General features: G+C 54.7%; 1 protein-coding gene across 1 annotated transcript; it reads right to left on the bottom strand.

The window, feature by feature from the left end:
- Positions 1 to 5,235: 5,235 nt before the first annotated feature.
- On the bottom strand, positions 5,236 to 23,429 carry ADAMTS8 (ADAM metallopeptidase with thrombospondin type 1 motif 8). The gene is made up of 9 exons (XM_081534023.1): positions 22,306 to 23,429; positions 15,656 to 15,895; positions 14,705 to 14,840; positions 14,040 to 14,207; positions 12,915 to 13,216; positions 10,814 to 10,997; positions 8,448 to 8,620; positions 8,157 to 8,332; positions 5,236 to 6,388 (listed from the first exon to the last, which is right to left on the bottom strand). The coding sequence occupies exons 1-9, from the start codon at positions 23,362 to 23,364 to the stop codon at positions 5,824 to 5,826; spliced, it is 3,003 nt and encodes a 1,000-aa protein (XP_081390149.1). The 5' UTR covers positions 23,365 to 23,429; the 3' UTR covers positions 5,236 to 5,823.
- Between the last annotated feature and the right edge of the window lie 289 nt (positions 23,430 to 23,718).

The following is a 23,718-nucleotide window of genomic DNA, read 5'->3' as shown; positions in this document are numbered from 1 at the left end:
GGTGGCAAGATACTGTGCTTGCTTGTATGATGACTTTCATTCTCTTGTGGGCAGGGTTTGTTTTTTTTTTTTATCCCATCCCTTTTCTGAGATCTAGTACATCTGGGGACTAGAAAAATAGAGGGATCTTTGGTAACATAACTCCAGATGGAGCAGAAGGACACATTCTTCCAGCATCACAATGCCCCAGAGATGGGCAAGCGTGGGGAGGCTGCTGTCATTGTTGTCCTTGATTGTGTCCCCATGAGGGCTTGTCTAGCTTCCCCTCATCCACCCTAAGATCTGAAGATCCAAGTCCATGCAGCAGTGACAGCAGACAGTGTGGACTAACGGATAAATCATGTCAGGGAGCAAGCACAAGGAAAGGCAGGACTCTGGGTGGGTGGTAGAAGAGAGAGGGGCAGGCAAGGATGATGGGGTGGGGAGTCCCGGAAGCCTATATGCTATGCCCAGAGGACCTGGGAGATTAGTAAGGTCCCAAATACCCCCTCTACTCTGGACTTGAGAGTTACTGGAATATGCTTCTTGGTTCTAAAATAAGATAAAATCAGGGTGTTGCTCTAGCTTCAGGTCTGTAGCCTGACTGGTCAACAGCGAGACTGTGTCTCCTTTCTCCTCAAATCATGGGCGATGTAGGGTTGAGTTCTGCTGAGTTGGAAGAGGTGAGATCTTCCACTCATGGTGGGATCATGAGCTCATCAGGAGAGTAAATAAAGTCGAAGGTAATTTTGTACAGGATCAGCGATAGAACTAATGAGGGAGGCCTGGTTGGGTGGCTGGTCAGAGCTTCCACTGGACATGCTAACCTCATGGTGGCCCCTTGAGTTCAGTGGCATGGACCCTGGTTGTCAGAGTCAACACCATGACGGTAAGCCTGAGGCAGAGGGTGCAGTGATTTCTGTGGGCTCTGCTGTGGAGACCCAGTCAGTCAGTGGGGCGAGGAAGATGGCAATGTTGGCAAGATGGAGCTTGAAGTGCTAGAACATGGACACCATGTGCACAGGGAAAGACGTAGAGATGGAGGAGAAATAAAGACAGGGATGTGGGTATAGGGGGTGGTCAAGGATCTGAGGTCCCTAGAATAAGTACTGAGGGAGCATGAAAGGTCTGGAAGGATTGGAAATTGTAGTTGGTGGATACGATATTTAAATCTATGACTTTAGAGGTGAAGAAGTTGAGTAATAAGCAAGTTCAGGATGTGGCCTTGCGAGGTCCACACTGACCTTTGTCGTCACCAGACCCTCTCTTTGATCTACCATTCGCAATGGTTTTCTCCCTCGTTTCAGCCTTGGATGCATCTCCCTTCTCAGCTATCCCTTCCCCACTTTCTGGTCCAATAAGAGGAACTCACAGCATCTTTCTTTACTTCTGGAGAAAATTCTTTCACCTGTGTCTGATTCATTTGTGTTAGCAGAAACTTAAGCTCTCCATGGTCCAAAAACCCTTTCAACTATTTTTTCTTCCCTTTCTTAGAAACAGGAAGCTTTGTTTGGCTGAGGACACACTCTTCCAGTGTGCCGGGACTCACAGAGTATTTGGAATGAGGAACAGTGAGGGCTGGGGAAGACTCCTCTCTCCTTTCCTGGGGGCATCTGTGCATCTGCCAGGGATGGGCTGGGCAGCTGGTGGAGATGGAAAGCCAGCCAGAACTTTCCTGTCTTTTGTTGCCAAGCCCCAGGCCTGAGGGAACATGTGTTCTAAAGAGACAGGTGCATTTGAGGGCTTTTCTCCCAGCTCTAGCATCTCAGCTCAGGATCCACTGGGCATTGGGTCTCATCTTTTCTTCCCAGTACTTGAGCAGGGTCTAATTTTGGGTTGTGGGTTGGCTGACACTCAGTTTTCAGCTGGAAAGGCCCACTACCTTCCCAGTGGGATATCAGAGAGGTCCCCCTGTGAAGAAGCAGAAACTGAGCTGTCACAGGGTGCACCTGTTTTATAAGTCTGGCCTAGCTGTGGGGAAGCTGACCTAGAAAGCAGACAGGTGCCTGAGAGGGGCTCATGAGGTGCCCTCCAGGCAGAGGCACAACTCAACTGCCCTGCTTGCTCAGCGCTGTCAACCTCTCGTTCCCCCTACGCTTTATGTTGTTTTGTTTGGAACTGTTTCTTATGTAAGGTTAATCTGACCACAGTGTGTCTCCACGGATCAACTAGATCGAACCAGCAAAAGCATCAACTTAGGTTGGTGCCCTCGTTCTTTCTCACATTCCATGGGCAGTTTTCTTGAAGCTACAAGCTCAGCCAGAGGACCGGGATGGGGTGGGGAAACGTGCCGTGCTAGTAGAGACCTTTCTCAGAAAGACATGCTGTCCTGCAGTCACAGCCCCCACAGGTTGGCCAATCCTGGTTTGCATTTCTACAGGGCAGGGTGGTACTGCCTCTGTGCCCTCCCCTCCTTCCTCCCAGGACACACGGGAAGCCTGCTTAGGGCCTTGGAGTGGCTGAGGATCCAGTCCCCGGTGGCATTAGGGGTGGAGGATACTGCTGTGGATACAGGTCTCTCCTCTTTGCACTGGGAGAGGGTAGAGGAGGACAGGTGTCGGGGTGCGGATGCACACTTGCCTAGAACTCTGTCCTCGCAGCCGTCACCATGTTCACCGTGTCTTGTCTTTGACTTTGGCCGAGTATTTAATAATTTAGTTTCAACTCACCCAAGAGGCAATGATGCAGCTGTGTCAGGAGAAATCTCGAATTCCAAGGATAGCACTGCACCTGATTTTCTTTGGTAAATTCCACATTGTATTCACTCTTGTAATCAAACCGGTCCTAATTCCCGAATAGTCAAAGGGAGGCGGCTGCCTCCTGAGGGGTTTGGGGATCTGTGGCAGAGCCCACACAGCAGATATCACTGGGGCTCAGGAGTCTCTTTTCTTGAGACCAGGGGAGACTCGGACATGGGGTTCTCGGGCCGTATGCAGAGGCACCAGCTTACTTTGCAGATCTGAGAACACAGCTGTGACAAAGCCACTCAGTTTTCCTGGACCACATGGAGATCACATGACAAAACAAAAGACAACATACTCGGAAGGACTTTGCTATTGTTCCTGTCATTTTTTTCTTTTTGGTGGAGGGAAGGCATGGTAAAAATGAAGAAGGCCCCAGAGGAAAGCAAGAAGAACAAATGTTTGGATGCTAAGGGGGAACAGTCTTCAGTAAAAGGGCATACTTGGTTAAAATGCCCCCAAATGAAGGATCTAACACCTGGTGGAAGTCTTCAGAGAGCACCACGTGGAGCTGGCGGGGAGATGAGCCCCTTACCCCGGGAGAGAGGGGTGGTTTACCAAAGCTGGTCGGGGACAGTGACATAGCATACTTCTGTGAATTCACAAACCCTCTGGTCAGCTACAGGGGAATGAAGAGGAGAGAATAACCCCAGACAAGGACTCACTTACCTCAAGGATGGAAGGTTGGAAATAAACTTTGAGGCTAATGGACCACCTTTGAAATATTTCTGCCAGGAACTCAGAGGGCCCAGAGGAATGATCAAGTTACCTGCCAAGTCAGGGCCTCAGGGAGTTTCAGGGGAGGCACCGGTGCCACTTCGGTGAGGAACCCCTGCTGAGGGTGCATGCTGTCAGCAGAGGAAGGTCAGTCTTCCCTCCTCTGGGCAAGAAGGGTGGTCGTGGTGGGCTGGGGGAGCAACAGCCTGGTCTCTCCCTGCAGATCTGTTTTCGGAGTCCCTGAGCAGCAGCTGCTGAGTTTCCAGACACAAACAAGCCTGTCTTCTGTGAGCCTCGCTGAGCCCACACAGCAAGGAGGAGCCAAGCGGGATATTATTCTGCTCTGCGCACCAGCAGCTCTGCTGCCAGCTGAGTGCCAGGCAGACTCTGTGCCTGGTAATGATGCAGGCTGTAGGGGAGGTACAGCTGGGCACACGTGGGCAGTTACTGTGGACACACTTGGCTTTGATTATTTGGGGGAGAGAGAGAACGGAAAGAGACAAAGAATTGCAGAAATACACAGTCCATCTCAACAAAGATGGTGCACAACAAGGACAAATATGGCACTTCTGGTCATCATCAACATGCCTGTGTGTGCTTGTTTATGCTGAGGCAAGCCCGGCCTCCCACTCACCAAGGATGTGGCAGTCAGGGAAAAGTGGTCACTGGAGCCCACGGCCACCATGTAGAGATTGCACCACATCAAGACAACCCTCGGAAGGCTGGGTCGGGGCTGAAATCCCATTTGCCTGCTTGTGCCCCCACAACCAAGTCCTCCCAGGGGCACCTTTTCCTCACACAGGGCTCCGTGGAGCATCCTCTCTGCTGAGCCCCACTTTTCATTAGAAGGGGTCTTAGGAGAAAGCTAAAGGGAAGGACCAGGGGGTCAAAGGGGACAGAAAAGGGAAGATTCTTATTCAGAATTCTCCCATCTTCATTAGAGTGTCGTCTCTTGATGTCGTCTGTTCCTTTCCATCCACTATGACCAGGGACTAAGCTCCTTATACACCAGACCACATGGAAGACGAGCTGGGGGCTTGCTCAGAGCCAGGCGGAGATGAGGGGACCTGGAGTAAGGTAGGATTAGGGGTTTCTCGGGCAGGTTTCAGGTGCTGGTGGGGAGGTCATTCTGTGTAACAGCGCTGATGGGGACAGCTGCCGTTTGTGTAGTCAAAAGAGCTGTGAGTTGGGGCTAAACTCGATGTGGAGAGAAGGAGCTGAGGTCACTGGGATGATGGTCCTTAGAAACAGGTGCGGCATTCCTCAGATGCTAAGAGAATCTTGTTTCTCCGGCTGGTCGGTATGTAAATGTGAGGATGAGGACGCATGCAGAGTGGAATGGGAGAGGATTTCCCAAGAATAAGCAACCTGGGGGCATCGCCAAGCCTCTGTTACCCCAGAGTTGGAAGTTTCCACTAAAGCAGGGCTTCTCAAAGCTGGGTCCCCAAACTAGCAGCCTCCACGTCATCTGGGAACTTGTTAGAAACGCAGATTTGCAGTCCCTGACCCACTGACTCAGAAACCCTTGGGGTTGGGCCCTGCCATCTGTGTTTCAAGCAGGCCTTTAATGTAATGACCCTAATGCCCACTGAAGTTGGGGAACCTCCAGTCTGGAGTATGCAGATACAGCCTTGCCTCAACTGGCTGGACTCAGCAGACAAGAGCACTCAGAGAGGCAGGCAAAGTGCCAGCTTCCACGGGTGTGCTCAAGGTGAGCTGACCTAGTTTCAGCCTCTGTCCTGGGGCCCAGTGTCCCCTGCCCTTCCAGAGAAGTACAGAGCCAGATCAGACCACTGCATTGGCACAAGAGCACACTTTAGTTCAGAGTCACATTTGCATAAATACTTGAAGTGGATCCACCCCTGCAGGTGGGAGCCTGAGAACATGGGGCTCTTCACAGTCCTGGGCTCACAACCCTCCAGCCGACGGGTTTAATACTGAAGATAGTCCCGGTCATCTCTGAAGACACCTCAGGGCACAAATATGGGGCTTGCCGTGATGCTCACCATCACCCCAACTCCCCGTCTCTCTGTGACTAATATTTTCCTCACTGAGGTAGATTATTTATCAAGGGAACCAAGTAGAAAACAGTTTTTTTCATTTAGCTTTGCTTCTCCTTTTCAAACAGGCTGAACGAGTCTTCTGTTTGTGTCCCTTTTACCTTGTGCCCTCTACTTGAACCAAGGAGGGTCCACCCCACAGCATCTGTGGTCTGTCTCCACTCTTCTCCTCTCCTCCCCTTGTAGATTCATGCCCAGATAGAGGGCCATGGCAGTGTAAGGCCTGGGTAGGCTGGCCATACTACCTCCAGATGTGGGGTCACCATAGTGTGACCTTGTTTGCACCCCACACCCCGAGTCCATGAGCAGGAGCCACCCCCTCTGGATCATGAGAAGCAGGGCAGGCTTCTGCAGAGCTTGGTATCCTCAGGCTTCAGAGCCTCGTCACAGGCGGCAGAGGTCTGGCCGCTGGGGTCACGGCACTGAACTGTCCGCCGCTGCCAGCCGGCCCCGCAGCTGTGAGAGCATTCAGACCAGTCCCCCAGCACCCACTGTGTGTTGAGCAGGGCCTGAATGACATTGGTGGTTGTCCTCTCTCTGCTGTTCTGTTTGCTGGAGTTCACATCGTCAGGGACAAAGAAAGTGTATTTGACCTTGAGGGGATCCCCATGGACCTTCAGGAGCTGTAAGGTCAGTGGCTCGGGCAGGGACTGGAAGCTCTGCAGCCGCTCCAGGGAGGTAAAGGCACCGCTGTACCTGAGGACAGTCCCGTTGAGCAGGATGTACTGTTCTGTGGGAAAGATGGCGTTGTTTCCATTGAGCAGGTATTCCCCGTCTGTGGTCTTCAAGGCCAGGTAGTTGCCATCGTTCTGAACTCCTGGCGGACTCCGCTGTTTCACATCAATATTTGTGGAGCCAGCCGGGAAGGTGACAATATCATTGTAGCCATAACTGTGACAGGAACAGAAAGATACCCTTAGGACCTGTGGCTCCCCAGTCAGGCACTCAGGAAGTTAGTGTGGAGTGACTGGAGGCGGGCAGACAAAAATTTGCGCTATCAAATCAGGAAATAGTTGCATAAAGTTGCCAATAAATTAGCTGGTGAGGCCAGCAAGAATGCTCTGTACATTGGGATTTCTGCTTTGGCCAGCAGCTCTATTGTAAGTGTTTGGAGATGAGATCTTGATGATAGCACAGAGGGGAAGGCAGCCCAAAGGGAAGTGAAAGCTGGGCTGTTGCTGCTCGAGTCCACATGGAAAACTCTGCTCCCCCACGCCCATTCCAGGATCCGACCAGATGGATGCCTCACTGCCCTCTCAGAGTCCGTCCGTTCCTGGAGGTGTGACTGTGTGGCTCTAGGGCAGGGAGCAGGGTGACACACTGCACCCAGGGGCCTTCTCCTGGGGGTGCCAGTACCAGGAGCTGGGCCATCTGGGGGGACAGGGTGCTCTGGGGCAAATGTTTTCACTTTATTGTGGGCCTTGGGCTTTCTGTGGGATGGAGAACCCTGAATTCTTATCCTTCTCTTTGGGGGTAGAAAGTATTTGGTCTCACAGGCTAGGAGGGAGGTGAAGAGGACCGAGGAGGGCAGTCGCTCTGTTATTTGCTGTTCTTGCCTCACGCCCACTGGGAAGCTGTGAGAGGACCCTGGCCCCTGATCTGAGGCCTGAGCAAGCACTGTGAGGCCCCCTTTGACCGCCCCACACCCCATGCTTCTTTTTTCTATATCATTGAGTTTAAATTTGAACAGACTCGCGCGTTGTATTTCAAAGCAGATTCTGTTCTTTGATTCTGATGAGATGAGGTAGCATGAAGGAGTTGGGTAGGGATGCAGTATGGCCATGGACACTTGCCCTTCTTCTCTAGGAAGTGTGTGCAGTGTAGGAAAAAACCCCTAGGAAAGGAGAAACCTGGATTCTCCTTGGACGTCGTTACCTACCATGGTGACCGCATATGATCATGTTATCTCTTCGTGTCTCAGTTTCCTCATCTATAGACAGGGAATGACCATCCTGGCCCTGACAGACTCATTTTAGGAATCAGTCAGAAGTGAAAGCACTTGAATATAGGAGGGCTTCCCTTGTGGCTCAGCTGGTAAAGAATCTGCCTGCAATATGGGAGATCTGGGTTCAGTCCCTGGGTTGGGAAGATCCCTTGGAGAAGGGAAAGGCTACCCACTCCAGTATTCTGGCCTAGAGAATTCCATGGAGTGTATACTCCATGGGGTCGCAAAGAATTGGACTCGACTGAGCAATTTTCACTTCACTTCACATGAACTGATGGATTTAACGTGTGAGAAAGGATCTGGGGCTCTCAGATTCAGGAAGCTCCAAGACTGCCAAGGCCCCCCAAGAACCCCCTTTCTGAAGATCCACCTGCAGAAAGGGCAGGGCCTGCTGTGTACAGGTTAAACGTCCTTCCCACAGCAGGCCTAGAGGAGCTGCTTCCGGCAGGGGTCCTGGTTACTCAACACAGATCTGCTGCCGGCTGACTCAGAGATGATGCAGCCCCATGCACGTGGCCTCCGGCAGCCCCTCTGCCAGTCAGACTGTGCCACGTGCTCTCCCACCTCCTGACCCCTCACAACCACTTTGAGACAGGACACCGAGTTCATGCAGACACTGCAGCTAGTGCCCCCGGGTATGCAGGGGCCACCCGTGTCTATCTCTAAAGCCCGGTCCACTCCTGCAGCTAGGCACAAGACTCCTGGGAGACCCACCTGGAGGGACTGAAGGAGCCAGACACCTTCCTGCATGAGTCGCCTTTGCCCCCACACACCCCACACTTGTCCAGCTTCTTAGGTGAGTCCAACACGTGATCACAGCCAGCCTTGACACACTGGCCACGGACACAGACGGCCAGAGTATCAGGTCCGCACAGGGTGCCGTCAATCACCTGCAGAAAGGAAGCAGGGTCTGAAGGGACCTGAGCATAGATGCAGCCCGCACATGGTCTGGGCCAGGAGGCCTTCCTCCCCACCCATGCATCTGAGTTCCAGAAGGTTCCTCACCTTGTCCTCAAATATTCTGAACTCGCTCCGCCCCCTGGCTAGGCAGAACAGTTTGCAGCGGTCCCGGGGGGACACCCCCGCATACTTGGGGACCCACTGCAGTAGGTTTCCCTCCACGTCTGTGTAATTGTAGGCATTGAACTTCTCACATTGCTGCTCCCTGAAGCTTTTCCCTAAAATGAGGATGAGAGGTCACGGAATCACCATGCTGAACGGAAGCAGGGAAGACCCCGAGGGGGAGATGCCCGGATTCTGGGCGACCTTCTTCCTCCTGGACTTGACCTGGCCCCAGGACGCAGGTCACATCAGCCTGCCCTTTCTCGGCACTGACCTCGGCGCTGACTCATGAGGCAGGAAAGGAGCAGCCAGCCCCGGGGCGGGGTTTCTGGGAAAGACAGCGTTTCTATTGGGGAGGGTTTTAATTCTGCTTTACCGATTAGATTTCTCTTGTGGCTCAGTTGGTATAAAGAATCCGCCTGCAGTGCAAGAGACCTGGACTCGATTCCTGGATTGAGCAGACCCCTTGGAGAAGGAAATGGCACCCCACTCCAGTATTCTTGCCTGGGAAATCCCATGGACAGAGGAGCCTGGCAGGCTGCAGTCCATGGGGTTGCAAGAGTCAGACATGACTTAGCGACTAAACCACCACCACCAACACCAAACCTAGGTGAGGATGGGGATAGCTCAGTAGGCCTGGGAAGCAGAGAATGACACAGGGAGGTATGTTTTGGACCCTCTGTTAATCATGACTCTTGACACTGGATGTTTGGACAAAGGCCCCCTCTGCCCCTAATTCTGATCTTGCCTCTGCACTCCACTCGCTGTAATTCTGGGTGTCCTTGGGGGAGTCCACCTGAAGACACTGCGATTACCTCCGGCTCAGTGAGGCCCAACTCCGTGTGGTTTCTCCATCACCTGGTTGACTCTTCATGGGGTGATGTTACCACTGTCCAGCCTGAGACTGGAACCCTGGTATCTTCTCGACATTTGAGCACCTACATCTGCTATTTCCAGTGTGTCACTAAGTCCTGTCCTCTGTTCAGGATGAGCTGAGGTTTTGCATGCTCCTTCTCACACTCCGCAACTCAGTCCACTGCTTACAAGCCAAGGCCGGGGGTTTCCTGTGAGACTTGGTGCCCAGTCTCCCACCCATCCTGCTGCTTCCAAGACATGAAGACCTGGGTGTTTCCTTCTCGAGGTCCTGAAGTTAGCGCTGCTCTTACTGCTGAGGTTCCCCACCCAGCTGGACACCTTCATGGTCTGTGGAGCTTCAAACCCCAGGTGGCACGCCCCCTCCTGAGAGTGTGTCAGGACAGCTGAGGCACACGCGAGGCACTAAACACCCACTGGCGGAGATGGCTGGTCCCAGTGCACCTGAAATCGTGGTCTCAGCTCCTGTCCGTGTCTCCTTCATGCCTCGTATTCATTCCCCTCTCCTCTCCTTTCTCTCTCATTTCCTCAGGAGCCCTTCACTAGTGTGCCAGGGGGATGCCCACAATTTCAGGCAGAGGCTCTAGAGCCTGTTGCCATTACGGTTCCTCCTCGTCTTGCAAAACTGCAAAACCTCCAGACTCCCTCGCTGTTTGCCCTCCCTGGGCTGGGACTCTGTGCTTGGAGGAACTTCTCTAACCTTCCTAAAAGTGTGTGTGCCATCTGCTGCCTGCCACACTCCCTGGAGCTGTGATGGGGAGCTGGACAGGGTGGTGGGGCAAAGATCTGCAGGGACTCCCTCTCACGTCTCTGCAGCTGTCACTGCTCCGAGTTGAGTTAAGGCGTGTGCTTTCTCGTGGGCACGGGTGTGTGTGTGTGTGTGTGTGTGTGTGCGCGCGCGCGCCTGGGAGGTGGACATGAGGCCACTTCCCAGGAAGGTTCCCGAAGGCAGTTGCCATGGCCCCAAGGGGAGATGGGCAACCTTCTCAGGAGGAGTGTGTGCTAGGATCAGATTCAGAAACCCTCCCTCTGCCCTGGGCTGAACATCGGCTGGAATGACCCTGGAGGTGGCTCCAACAATTGCTTTGGGCAATGCCTCCATTGTTCTGCACACAGACCAAGGTTTGGACTCCTCCAGGAGGAGTATTACTGTCGACTCTCGCCCTCTGCAGAGCCCTCCCCCAGCCCCAGTGCATAAGCTGGTTGGGAGTGACGTCCTCCATGTCCACATCTCCCAAAACCAGGGCAGTTTCTCTGTTTGACTTTACCAGGCTCTCCCTGCACAGTGAGAGCCGTCCTGGGGTGTTGCAGGCTGCCCCGAAGTGTGGTGCCTCCAGAGCCCGTTTCTGTCTGCACCCAGGAAAGCTCTGAGCCCGGGAGACCGCCCTCCTCCAGGGATGTGCTGCAGGCACTGCAGCAGTTGCTCTGGCCATTACCGTCCGGGGGGCACTCCTCGGTGTGGCACGACTGGTACTTGGCTCTCTGACCCAGGCAGTACTTCCCTCCGTTCTGAGGCTCGGGGTTGGTGCACTCGCGGTATGAAAACTGTACTCCTCCTCCGCAGGTCCGTGAACATGCACCCCAGGGTCCCCACGGGGCCCAGCCTCCATCCACCACAGCCTGCAACACACAAGGCCGCGCTGAGTTGGGGGAGGGGAGAGGGCCTAGGCTCTCGGTGGGACCTCCTCTCCTAGCTGTGCTTGTACTGGTGGGTGGAGTTCAGTAACTGCCCGATTCATTTTCCCAGTGACTCAGTGGCATGTGTGACTGCAGTTGACCACAGAGTCTGTGCTGGCCTGGCCCTTGGCTACTCCCCAAGCACCCGGAGGTCTAGAACCATGCCTCGCCCTTTGTAAGGTGCTCAGTAGGAGTTGCTGAATGAAACACTTTTATGGGAATAAGGCTGAGGAAAATACAATGGTTTTTCCCATGGGGGCTGAGACTCCCTGCAGTGTTTGGAGACACTGTGGTTGTCACAACTGGGCAGGGCGTATGCTGTTGGCCTCCAGCAACTAGGGGACAGGGAGCTGCTTAGCCTATACAGCCAGGGTGCACACGGCTCGGACACCACCATTGCTGAGGCTGAGCAGCGCTGACCTAAAGGAAGGATCTCTGGAAGGTGAGGCCGCTACTCTACTAGCCTTCAGGTCCAGGAGTGAGTAGGACATGCTGGGAACAGAGTCACATCCAACTTTACAACTGACCCTGAGGTCAAGCAGTTGTGATGGGTGGGTACACAGAGTTTTCAAAATGAAAACAATTTTTTAAAGGTTACAAAAGTCATATGTGATCCTATAAAAAAATGAAAAATAGGAAAAATGTGAGAGAAAGTAATGCTTAAAAATATACCACTACCTAGATGAAGCCATTGACATGATATTCATCAATATCCCTTTGTACCTTTGCTCTGACTATCGTCATGAAGGTGCCGTGTTTTTATTTTACAGAGACACAATTCTGTCAATATATGCAGTATTTCCGATCTGTCTTTTCCCCTTAAAAATACATTAGAAGCACTAGCCTGGGATCACTTTCTGGCCACCTTTTCCTGTGTGGAGCTTGGCTGTGCTGCTGGGAAAGGTGAGACGGGACCCCCTTCCCATCTCTCCCCTCAGGACTGTGTGAAGCCCACGCTACAAGATGGGGTTGGGAAAAGCCATGTGTTGGGCAGGAGCTAGGAGGGGGCTTAGAATGAATCCATGATGCCTATCCTGGCCCAAGCTTAGAAGGAACGTGTGGATTACCTGGCCACACAGGCCCCTGGGCCTCAGTGCACAGGATGTGCCCTGAGGACAGCCTTCCAGAGGGTGAGAGCGCAGGCCACCCGGGTGATTCAGAGCTGGGCCAGACCCAGGCTGAGACCCATTGGACACTGTTTCAGAGATGGGTCAGTGACTCCAGTTAGAGAAAGGTGACTAGTCTCACAGTTTGGAAGTACTAAGAGCACGGCAAAGGAGCCTGTCATTTAAAACCCCTTCTCAACATTGCCTTGCCTTTCTTGCAGGTTCACTCTGCCAAGTTTTCTCTGCTCGCTCAGAGGTGATTCCCCTGCCTTCTTTCCTCCCCACACTTCCTCCCACTGTCCTGACCCCTAGCTATGAATTCAGCTCAGACACGGGTAGAGCATGAATACTTTCCCCTCCTTCTTGATGGGATGTCCCTCCTCTGCTGTCACTCACTCTGTTTATAATAGAATTCATAATGGCTTCTGTTTATTGAGTGCCCACGACAGTCTTGTGCAGGAGTGTCCACACCTAGCACCAATCCTCCAAGTCAAGTCCACAGCTCTTCCAAAGGCAAGCTCCCCAAACGCCCAAGCCCTGATAGCATCATCCATTTGCTCTGAGTACACCCTTGAAGGGCTCCTCTCGTGTTTGAATAAGGACGCTTTGCTTTGTGTGTCAAAGGAGGTGTGGTTCTACCCTTAGTTGCATCTGGCCCCAAGTCTCGTGGTTCCTAGCTCTCAAGTGTGGCTTCCTCCATGGAAATAGCCCTCCCCCTATCCCTCTCCCTGACACTCCAGTGGCTGTCCCTCACCTCGGGCTTCTCCACTTCCTCCTTGGGCAGGCAGCTGCCCTCCCAGCAGAGGTGCCCGGGCCCACAGGGTGTCCCGTCGGCCCAGGGCAGGCTGGCATTCCTCGTGTGGCAAAGGGGGTCGGGGCCATCAATACGGCACCAGAGCTGCGTGCAGGTGTTCTGCTCAGAGGAGTTGGGGCAGTGGCGGAAGCCAGGCCCAAAGATCTGCTTGCACTGTTGGTCCAGGTTGTAGAGGGCCCTGCGGCCGGGGAGGTCTGTGGGCAGAGCCATGGCCCAGGAGGGGGCGTCCAGAAGGCAGTCCCCTGAGGAATGGAGGAAGCAGAGAAACAGGAATAAGGGCCAGGGATTCCCTCCTCCCACATGACACTCAAGGTCTCCTTGACCTCAATCCACAAACTGTCAACACTCCATCATCTAGAGGAATTCCTCCCAAGTTTTGACTATCAATAGTACATTTATTTAAAGGATTGAATTTCTTTGTCATCCAGAACATCTTATGTGTGTTCAGTGTTTACCTAGGGAAGGCCAGCTAATTGTAACACTAATCTAAGTCACAGTATAATTGGGTGTAAATAGACTCTTAAATCCAGGCCCAGAGAATTAAAGCCAAAGTACTGATGTTTGAACAATCTATTATTTTTGCATCAAAAATCAATTGTGTCTTCACTTCTTTACTCCACAAGCCAGGCTGCCTGCACCAGGCACCTCCCCCCACTCCTTGCTCTTAGGGGGCATTCCTGCCTCTCTGCTGTTTTCACGCTATCATGTGATGTATGGCTCCAGCTGGAGGCTCCCTTCTCTGCTCTGTATGACAAACATTCTTCCATTCCTTCAAGGTCTGTGGGAACCCACCTTCTCCAACAGACCTTCTCAGACCACTTCTACCTGCTCTGCAGATAATCTCATTGGCGCTAGAAGCTGGGCTGAGGAACAGCAGGCTAGAGGAGTGGTTAGAGCACCTCAGCCCTGGAGGGCGGTGAGGACACAGCTTCCCAGTGTCTCTTATCCCAAGACGCCAGCAATGCAGCTGCCCACTGCTGGCCAGGGAGAAGCGGGGGACCTACCATACCCGTGGTCCAGGAATGCGGGTGCCCACCGCTGGCCAGGGAGAAGCGGGGGACCTACCGTACCCACGGTCCAGGAACTCTCTGAGGAATGAGGCGCTGCAGGGGGACCAGGGCCGTGTTTTGTTCAGCTGGACGTAGAGTGGCGCCATCATGTGGTGCTTGTCCAGGGGCCCGAACAGCCGAGTACAAAGCTTGGAGTCGTCGTGGGGCATGCCGAGGATGTGCCCTGGGGAGGACAAGACCCCTAGTCCACCTGCCACCTCCACTGCTGTCAGCCGTCCATCCATGGGGCACAGTGCTCTGAAAGCCTAAGCAGTGCCTGCTCATCCAGGAACCCCACCTGCTTGTTCCTCAAGGACAGTTCTCAGCTCACTCTCCCAGGGGAACCGGGAGCACTGGGGTCCCTCTCTTTTCTGCTGGGGCCTTTCCTGATTCACACTGCCCTTAATCGTTTGCTCACTTTCTCACACTCATTGCAGTTGACCTTCTGAATCCTGACTGCTTAGCCAGGACACCCCCTCCCAGCTCTATCTGAGCACTTGCGTTTCTCCGTGCTCCCTGAGGATGGCCCTTCACTCAGGGTGGGGACAGAGAGCATGAGGGCACAGTTACTCTGTGACAATCAGGAGGCATGGCACAGTCCTGGGGGGCTGCACCACTGGACTCCGGAAGGCGGGTACCCCCAACCCAGTAATCCTGGCCTCTGAGGGTGGGGGATCTTACCGAGCTCGTGAGCCAAAGTGTAGGCTGCCTGCAGGCCCTGGTCCTGGATCACGGAGCAGCTCTTGCTGGGTTCACAGATGGTGCCAACATTGGCCACGCCCAGAGTGTCGCATCTGCCCTCCTGCCCGCAAAGGTTCTGCTCAGGAGAAGGCGAGATGTGAGGACAGAAAGAGGACGGGAAGTGCATGTTCCTGCACCTCCTGAGATGAGGGACATGTTTTCAGCCCAATCTCTATTTCTTCACAAAGGATGTTTGTCATCTACATCAGCAAGACCTCAGGCTGTGGGCCTGGGAAGTCTGTCCTGGGAGGCAGGATAGCCTGATGAGTGGTGAGGCTATGGGCCACCCCCCTCCCCGGCCATAGGGAGATGGTTGGGCCCTGACCCCTGGACCTCAGGTTCCCCAGCTGTGAAGTGGGGCTGAACATGCAGCATTGGCCTCAGGATTGTCTTGAGGCCTGCAGGGCGGGGAGCAGGGCCTCCACCCATGATGACTCTGGCTAGGCTTTAGGAAACCACCTGCTTAAACCTCACCAGGAAGGTGGGCAGGCCTCCTGATTTGGAGACATTATGGAAGGACCCTGGTTACCTGCCCCCGGGGTTTAACCTCAGTTGCAGCTGCACCTCTGGACTCTGTTCCAACTCCACATGTCTCTCAGGGCAGTTTGAGCCCTTTTTGTCTTGTCATGACCTCAGCAGACAGCTGGTCACAAACTTCTGGACAAGAGCCCTTATGCATTCCTCTGCTTCCCTTGAAATACCTCATACTTGTCCTCATGACCTCTTCCTCCTCCTCCCCCTCCCCCTCGTCCATATTCAAGGCTCTCTGTCCAGCTAGAGCCAGCAGGGAGCCAGTCCCCACATTTGGGCTGGCTCCACGTTTGAGCCACACCCCCTCCTTGACCAGCCCTGTGCCCGCCCCTTTCCCTGCAGTGTCTGGAGGCCTTCGACCTCTCTGGTGAGCAGGACGGCCGTGTCGAAGTGCTCGGGGTGCCGGTCTCTGGGCTGGTTGACGTCCCGCTGCCAGGTGCAGAAATCGCGCAGTATCAGCCCGCTGTTGTCTGACACCTCAGGGCCCAGCTTCTCATCCCCCATGATCACCAACTTTATCATCACCAGGTTGACGGAGTTACCGATGCTGGGGTGCTTGTAGATGCGGGTGGCCATGGACATCAGCATCAGGATGTGGTTCTGGGGGAAGCAGGGTTGGAGAGGGAGGGGTTAACCTCCCAGCAATGCCCACACCTGCTGTAACCTGAGTTGTGCACGCCTCACTGCAGGGCATTGGTGTATAGCCTCTTTGGGTGGGCTCCTAAAACCCCCCCAGCACTGGCATTATTTCCCTTCCTTGTACGTATTAGAAATTCATGGCTGAGTAAGTGGCCTGAGGTCCAGAGCTAGTGTGTCAGCCAGCCCATGAACCCTGAAGGCCTGGCTCCAAAGCTTGTGTGTTTAACATCCTGCCCAGCCACACATGGCCATGGACATCTAAATCCATTAAAATTCAATCCAATTAAAATCACCGTCCCTCTGCCACACCAGGCACATTTCAAGAGCACCAGTAGCCACATATGATTCATAGCTGCTGCAGAACATTTCCATCGTCACAGAAAGTTCTTCTACTGGACTGCACGAGTTATCTACCTTAAACTGGACACCCACCGTCTCCCTGCCAGCCACCTGTCCCCTCATGCTCTCAGCCCAGAAGCACTTGTCTGAGCACTCAAGGTTAGAGTCCATGGAGAATTGTCCTTAATCTGCTGGGGTAACCCCTACTCTTTAGGAAGGAAACTTTGCTGTAACGGTCACTCCTAACAAGAGCTCCTCTGTACCAGTCGCAGACTGGACATGCGTCATCTCAGGAAACGCTCACAATGATCTGGGCAGTAGGGATGGTCATCCCCATTTCTCCAAAAAGGAAGTGGAGGTTCTCACAAGTCAAATACCATGTCTACAGCTGCCTAGCTCTTAAAGCTGGGGTGTAGCACAGGCATGTCTGCCTCTGAGGTCTACAGTCTTCTCATTAAGCTTCCCAGGGCCTGGCCGCCTGGCTTCTGCCTGGACAGCCCAGGGGGTTTATCCTCCTCAGCTTGGGGCAAGAGAGAACCAGATGGGCTGGTGAGACCCAGGCTCTCAGGCTCCCACTGCTTCCGGTCCCACCAAGGTCAGAGGAAGAGTGGACATCGGTGCTTGGCCTCTGCCCAACCCTGGGCTGCCAACGGCTCCCAAGGCCTCTGGGGAGGCCAGATCAGGTCACCCTCCTGCCTCCGGGACCTCCAGAAGGGCGTCGTCTAGGATGATTTTACAGAACAGGAAACCGAGGGGACGGTCCTCTGCCAGGAGTGTGGCCAGTCCTGCTCCCTGCCCCTCAGGGCTCCACCCCCCTGTAGCCTCTTTTTCTTCCCTCCTGTGATCTGGAAAGTGGGACTGGAAGGAAGGAACTGAAGGTGAGAGGCTACAGAGGGACATTCCGGGGCTGAGGCCATGTGTGGGAGTTCCAGATGAATCCCATTACCTGTGAATGGGATCTGTCTGTTCATCTCACCGGCAACCAGCCAGATATTTGGTAAGCCCTATAAACAGGGGTCGGCAGGTCACTTAGTGTGTCAGGCATTCCAGCTACGTTTAGGCTGATGTAAACATCTTATCAGCAAAGCTGAAACTTGGCATCCGCTCCTGGAGTCAGATTCCCGAGGCAAACAAGTAACCACCTCATTAGGCAGCTGGGGGTGAGGGCTGAGGAGTGGCAGCCTGTCAGGCTCCTCCCTCCAGTTATCCACTGCTTCCAGGGTCCCCCCGCCACCCCTGACGAGGACCAGCAGCCAACTCCTGGAACAACCTGCAACAACCTGCAACCCTCCTCACAAGAGAACTTCCTTCAAGTTCCAACATCACAATCTCAAAACTAGGGAGATGATGTTTGATAAACAAGGCATGTAGGCGAGAAATGCCAGCTGCCCCACAGCAGTCCCTAAAGGCTTGAAATAAGGAACCAGTGATCTAAGGTTTAAGAAGGCTCTGGTTTCCAAGCTGCCCCATCAGACTAGCAGAGACTGTCAATGGGCCGATCCCCGGAGTGAACCGATGGTACACGAGTGCATGGGAAGTGCAGCCTGACACCGGGGCTCGTGGATTCTCCTCTGTGGGGTTCAGGGAGCTCATAGCATCCTCTCCAAACATCATGCAAGTGGCAGGCTGAGCCAGCTTGAGAGCAGTTTTCCTTTTAGGCAGTGGGTTTTATGGGAGGACATTGAAGATTCCCCTGGATGCTCTCTTCTAAGATAATTCCCATCACAAGAGGGCTGCCAGGCCTGTATGGTCCAAAGTGTCTGTTAAAGTCTGCAGTCTTGGTCTGGCCCACCTACCCTTTATCTCATCTCACTGAGATTTTGGGGATGAGAAGTTCCTCTGAGGACTGGTGGCTTGGATGCCTTTGCATCTAACTGACCCTGGGGGGCAGGGAGCCAGGCCTGGGCAGGCAGGCAGCCATGAGACCGTGAACCCCACTTCTGGGCCTATCTCCTGGTCCAGAAGGGCAGGTCTGACTTCCAGTCCCACAGAGAGCTGGCCCAAAAGTGCCATCCAAGGCAACGCTTCTGTTAGCTGTGCTTTGCTGAGCATCTGCTTTGTGTCAGGCCCTGGGTCAGATGCCTTTTGTATTTTACTGTCTCTTCCAAACACTGCTAGATCCTTGGTATAACAGTGCCTGTCAGGCTGGTGAAGAAATTGAGGTTCAGAAAAAGGGGGCACTTACTCAAGTCACCCATTTCTATTTTCCATCAAAGTCTATGCTCTTCTTCATGGCACTGACTGCCACCCACCTTTGCCATTGCAAGGACAACTGCAGCACAGTGAGAACAAAGTATGCAAGCAAGACCGCATGCCCTTGACATTGTCTCTGCCCTTCCTGCCTTCCCAGTGGGACAGGAGGAGGGGTACGTGGTGACTCAAGGACCGTTGAAGACTTCGGCCCTTTTAAACTGGGAAGTACTTTATATAGTTGATCATTCTGATGGCAACAGACTGAAGAGATGAAGACTTGGTCTTTTCCAGTGGGGGTTCATACTTCACAGGCATATAATGTGCCCGCAGAGACTCAGACATGTGTCTGTTCTGTTATTATCCAAAACAGGACACTTCTGAGAGTGAAGATGAAGTGTTAATAATTATGCCAAGACAATCCTAGCCAGGGGCTGTGCTGGGCAAGCCAGGATACTTGGCCACTCTGGTGATAGGGCTGGTGGGAGACATTTTCCCGGAGGGCAGTGGAACGAGGATGAAGTGACTTAGCCCTCCCTGAAGCCACTGGATAGTAGCTTGACTCTGGGATTCCTCTGGTCTTCTCTGGGGACCTCCCTGCTCATCAGTGACTTGAGAAGCTCAGCAGCTGATGGTCTGACTAGTCAATTTTCCAGACGGAGCATGGGTCGCCGCTCCCCACTCTCGCCCCTTCCTGGTGCAGTTTCATCCGGGAACAGTCAGCAGCGGCTGGGTGCAGACAGAGTTAAAGGTCTCTTCTGAGGTGGTCCCCCCTTTCAGAAAGCCCCCTTTGTCTGAGCTCCTCAAGTGTACAGAGTCTGGAAAACTTCCTCGTCACTTCTCAGTGAAGCCAGTCTTGTGCACGGTTAATTCTTTCTCTGGCCTTGAAGGCAGTTTCTTCTCAGGACTGGGCCTCCCACTGTGGCTGAATCTGTTTGGGCTGCTGGGCTCAGTGACCCATTCCCACAGCATGGACGATATCAGGAGAGGCACAGCCAGAGTCACAGACCCTCCTGGTGCTGAGCAGGCGGCATGGCCCAGTGCACCGGCATGGCCGTCGGGTGAGGAGAACTGGAGGAAGTCACAGATCCCCTGTAACCTTCGCTCTCTTCCTCTGCCCCCTCACAAGTGTTGCACTGAGTGGTCCCTGTAAACCACCCTGCAGATTGAATGTCCTTGGTGTGTGGCTTCCTCACAAGGTGCTGAATTTTCCAGAAGGCTCACTAGGAAGCAACCTCAGCGATGCTTAGACTAGACTCCATTACCAAGTCCAGATGTGTCTCTTCACAGGGGAGGGGGAAGCATCTCTTTATCCTCATTATACACCCTGGTGGCTGGGACACCCCAAAGCACCTCCATCTGTGTGAACGAGGTATCCAGGGGACTCCTTGAAGAGTTACTTGCAGAGAACTGTATTTGAGGAGGTGTGTCTGGGCAGGCCAGGTCCCAGGGAACCTGGCCTTCACATTCACTTGTGCGTTGGCTGAGCTCATGGGCCAGTCCAGGGGATTGAGCTGAGAAATTCAGGTCTATCCTGTGGCATCTCCACAGCGGGTGAACAGTCAGAGCAGGGGGCCAGGGGTCAGTCATAGAAACAACTGTACCTCAGCCTCGGCCCCACCTGGGGCAGTGACAGCAGGACCAAGGGAGAGGTGTCAGGGCTGGCCCCAAAGGTAGAGGGAGCCCCACCCACCCAGGGAAGGACCTCAACTTTTAAGGTGCCTGATGGCTCTTCTGGGGTGTTCTCCTGACCCAGGGGGTGGTGGACTGCTGCACTGGTCCTGTCTGTAAATGTCCAGAAACCTGTGTGTGTGGAGGGGACCACATGGGACACGCGCATGCTGGGTCATCCAGCCAAGAATCCTATGAGGGTACAAGTGCCCCTGGGTGCAAAGAGGAAACCAACTGTCTGGTGTCGCAGACCTGGGGGCAGAACCCAGCCCTGCCCTTGCCTCAGCAGCCTGGGAACCCTGGTGCCTGGCAGCCTGCATATCTGCTTTCAGGTGGCTCTGACATCTGGAGCTGCCAAGTACATGCTGGAGGCAAATGGTTACACAGTATCTTAAGTGTGTGGGCGTTGAGCTGAGCTGAGATGGTAGGGAAACATCAGGGAGGACATTTTGACCCTGAAGACCGAAAAGCAATGACTTTTCCCGCTGCTTCTCCCTGTTCTTGTGGGCTTTCCTACTGCCCGTTGTCAGGCAGCTGTCAGAAGGGAATCGTGTGTGGGAGGGCTCAGCAATCCACTCTGGGTTTGAGGTGGATGGACTTTGCCAGGGGTCCCCTGGTAGCCAGGTATGGCTGTCCTCAACCTGAGATGGGAGAAGCCCCACCTGCCACCCTCTGGAGGATGTGCTGGGGAAGGAGTCAGAGGAGGTGGCTGGCACCTCCCCCTGTTCTCCTGGAAGGCCGGGAAGCAGATACTTGGTCAGTGCAGACCTACAGTACTTGGGCAGAACTGGACTGTGGGATCAAAGCTGCCATCCCAAGCTCCGGGAGGAGCAAATACACAGACTGCCAACACGGGCCTGACGGGTTTGAACCACCCTGGCAGCATCCAGGGGGGCAGCCACATGGACCTTTCACCTCCAGTTCTTCCCATCTTTGCACCTAGAATGCATTTCCCAGTGACTGCAGACTGAGAAAGCTGGGACAAGAAATAGAAGGGCCCACCGTGCCTCATGTAGACTGTTGTGCACAGGTGGTGCCAAAGCCCTCGAGGCAGGCATCAGCTGGGCACAGGCTGAGGCTAGAATAGGATGATAGCCAAGACTGCCATCACCAAAATGGCAGCAACTGAGCTGCAGCTGCGGCCAGGGTGCCCATTTCAGGAATCGGTGCCCTCTGGGTAGGTCAGTCCTCCACAGGGCACATCTCTGGTTCTGCACTCCCCAGGATAAAAGAAAGTGCGGCCTCGCCTGGAGCTTTCTGCTTAACCTGGTCCTTGGAGGAGGTGCTGGGGTGTAGGGTGACACACACACCTCCTACTGAGTCCGCAGCATCGGTAAATCTAGTTGGAATCAGCCTGTCTGCAGGAGCTGTCCCCTGGACTCAGTTCCCTGCCCCAGCTCAGTAGAGAGCTATGTCTGGGTGGAGGGCAGCTCAGGTGGGCCGAGAATAGTTCTGGCTCCACCAGGAACACTCACCACAGGAGGTCAGATCCCCATCATCTTCTCCTTCCCTCTCCCCTGAAGCTTCAGGTTCCCGGGCTGAGTCCCCAGGCAGAAATTCTGTTCCCCTCCCTTCTTGTGCTGACGCCGGTGCTGCCAAGTTCTGCCAGGGCTGAGCGCCAGGTTGGCAAGGTATCCGTGCCCCTGATCAGAACCAGCTGGGCGCACAGAAGTTGGGCAGCCCCTTTCCAGCCTCAACTCCCTGCAAACAATGTCTTTTACTTAAGGCAGCCTCAGTTCTGCAGGCAAAGGACACCTTTGCATCCCAGCGGCCTTTCCTTAGGAGCCCCTCAGGTCTGGAGACAGTAGGGAGCTGAGAAATGGGGTCTGGGGTACAGGCTCTTCCCAAATGCTCACTTGTTGTCTCTGTTGGGTGAGGCAGGTGTCTGGGGTGGGGTTGCTTTAAAACCCACTTTCAGTTCAGCATGTGTGGGATGGGGGCGCCCATGGAGGAGGGAGTCCAGGCCCTCACCCCCAATTAGAAGGGAGGTAGCGGCAGGAGCAGGTGGTCCCCTGGGTGTCAGAGGTCATGAAAAGTTACTTCCCTTTCTCAGAAAGGAGAGGACCTTGTTTGGGGTGAGGAGAGGGAAGGATTTTCTCAGAGGGACAGGAAAGGGAACAATTTGGAGACTCTGGGAGGTGACCAGGGTCCCCCTGCACAGCAAGTCTTACCTCTAAGTCCTCTCCGTAGAAAGCAACCATGGATGCATCGGCCACCAGCAGCATTTCCACAAAGCGGTCCTCCGACACAAACCGTTTGGTCCTGCTCCTGGCCCCCAGGGTTGGTGGTGGCTCGCTGGCACTTTCTGTCTCCTCTTCTTGGCCCTCCTCGTCCTCCTCCTGTTTCTCTTTTTCCTCCTCCTCCTCCGCTGTGTCGGCTCTCCTCTCCTGCCTCTCACCCTCTCCCTTCTGCGCCTCCCTCTCAGACGCTCTGGACAGGGGCTGGGCTGCAGTGGCGGGGTGCACGTGCCCCCAGCGCTGCAGGAGGTGTGGCTGATGCAGGGAGCGCCCAGCGCCTTGGGGCTTGATGGTGAACTCCTGGCCTTCCAGCAGGAAGGTGCCGCTCAGCCCGCGGCACAGGCTGACGGCCGCCAGCGACTCGGGGTCCCGGTTCACCGTGCCCGAGAAGATGCAGCGGCGCAGCTCCCTCTCGCGCTCAGCCGCCCCACCGGAGCCCCCGAGGCGCGCGATCTTGAACTCGGGCGCCAGGAAGCTGTCGTCGGGCTCCAGGCGCAGCTCCAAGTCGCGGCCAAAGGCGGACAGGTGGAGCGCGACCTCCCCGGCGATGCTCTGCAACCGCTTGGGCACCACGAGCGCGGAGGCCGGCCCCTTGCCTCCGGGCCGCGCCGGGGCGCCGCGGGCGAGCGGCGGTAGCAGCAGCAGCAGCAGCAGCAGAAGCGGCGGCCACCGGGGGGCGGCGCGGGGCATGGGGGCTGCGGCGGCGGCGCGGGAGGCGCAGGAAGGGGGCCCGGCGCGGGCAGGTGCGGGCGGCCCGGCCGCTGTTCTCGCGGGTAGGCGCTTGGCGGCTGGCCGGTCGTGTGTCCGGTGGGCGTCTAGCGGCGGCGGTCCCCAGGCAGCCTCTCCGGCTCGCGCCCGCCGGGCCAGTGGAGCTGCAGCAGCTGGCGCCCTGGCCGCGTGCGCGCCCTTCACGCCCGCCTCCTCCACACCCCGGGAAGCACCGAGTGGGCTGCCGAGCTCTTCGTATTTATACTTCCTTCCCGGCTTTGACATAAGAGGTTTATTTTTGATCTCTCACTATTCCCGTTTCCCCTCCCCTGGGATCAGAGAGAGAAACTGAAAAGAGAGAGCAAGAGAGGAAAGAAAAAAATTCTGGATGAAATGTAAAACCAATCAGGAGTCAGCGAGACTGGCTCCCCCGCCCCTCCTCCTGTAAGAGTCAAAGCCAACTCTTTCCCCCTCGTTTTCCGTGGTGCCACGTTAATTCCTCCAACGCTGGACGTGCCCTTCAGTCAATGATCTTGGGGAGGCCCCAGTCACACTCTCCTCTCAGGTCAAGTGTCCAGGACACACCCCCAGGAGACCCTTGCACAGGTCCCTGCAACAGTGTCACTTGCGGATCCAAGT

The sequence above is a fragment of the Giraffa tippelskirchi genome, chromosome 10 (genome assembly GCF_054371585.1).
Source record: "Giraffa tippelskirchi isolate mGirTip1 chromosome 10, T2T-mGirTip1v1.2.pri, whole genome shotgun sequence".
In the NCBI taxonomy this organism is placed as follows: Eukaryota; Metazoa; Chordata; class Mammalia; order Artiodactyla; family Giraffidae; genus Giraffa; species Giraffa tippelskirchi.
This window is presented reverse-complemented; position numbering and strand designations above follow the sequence as displayed.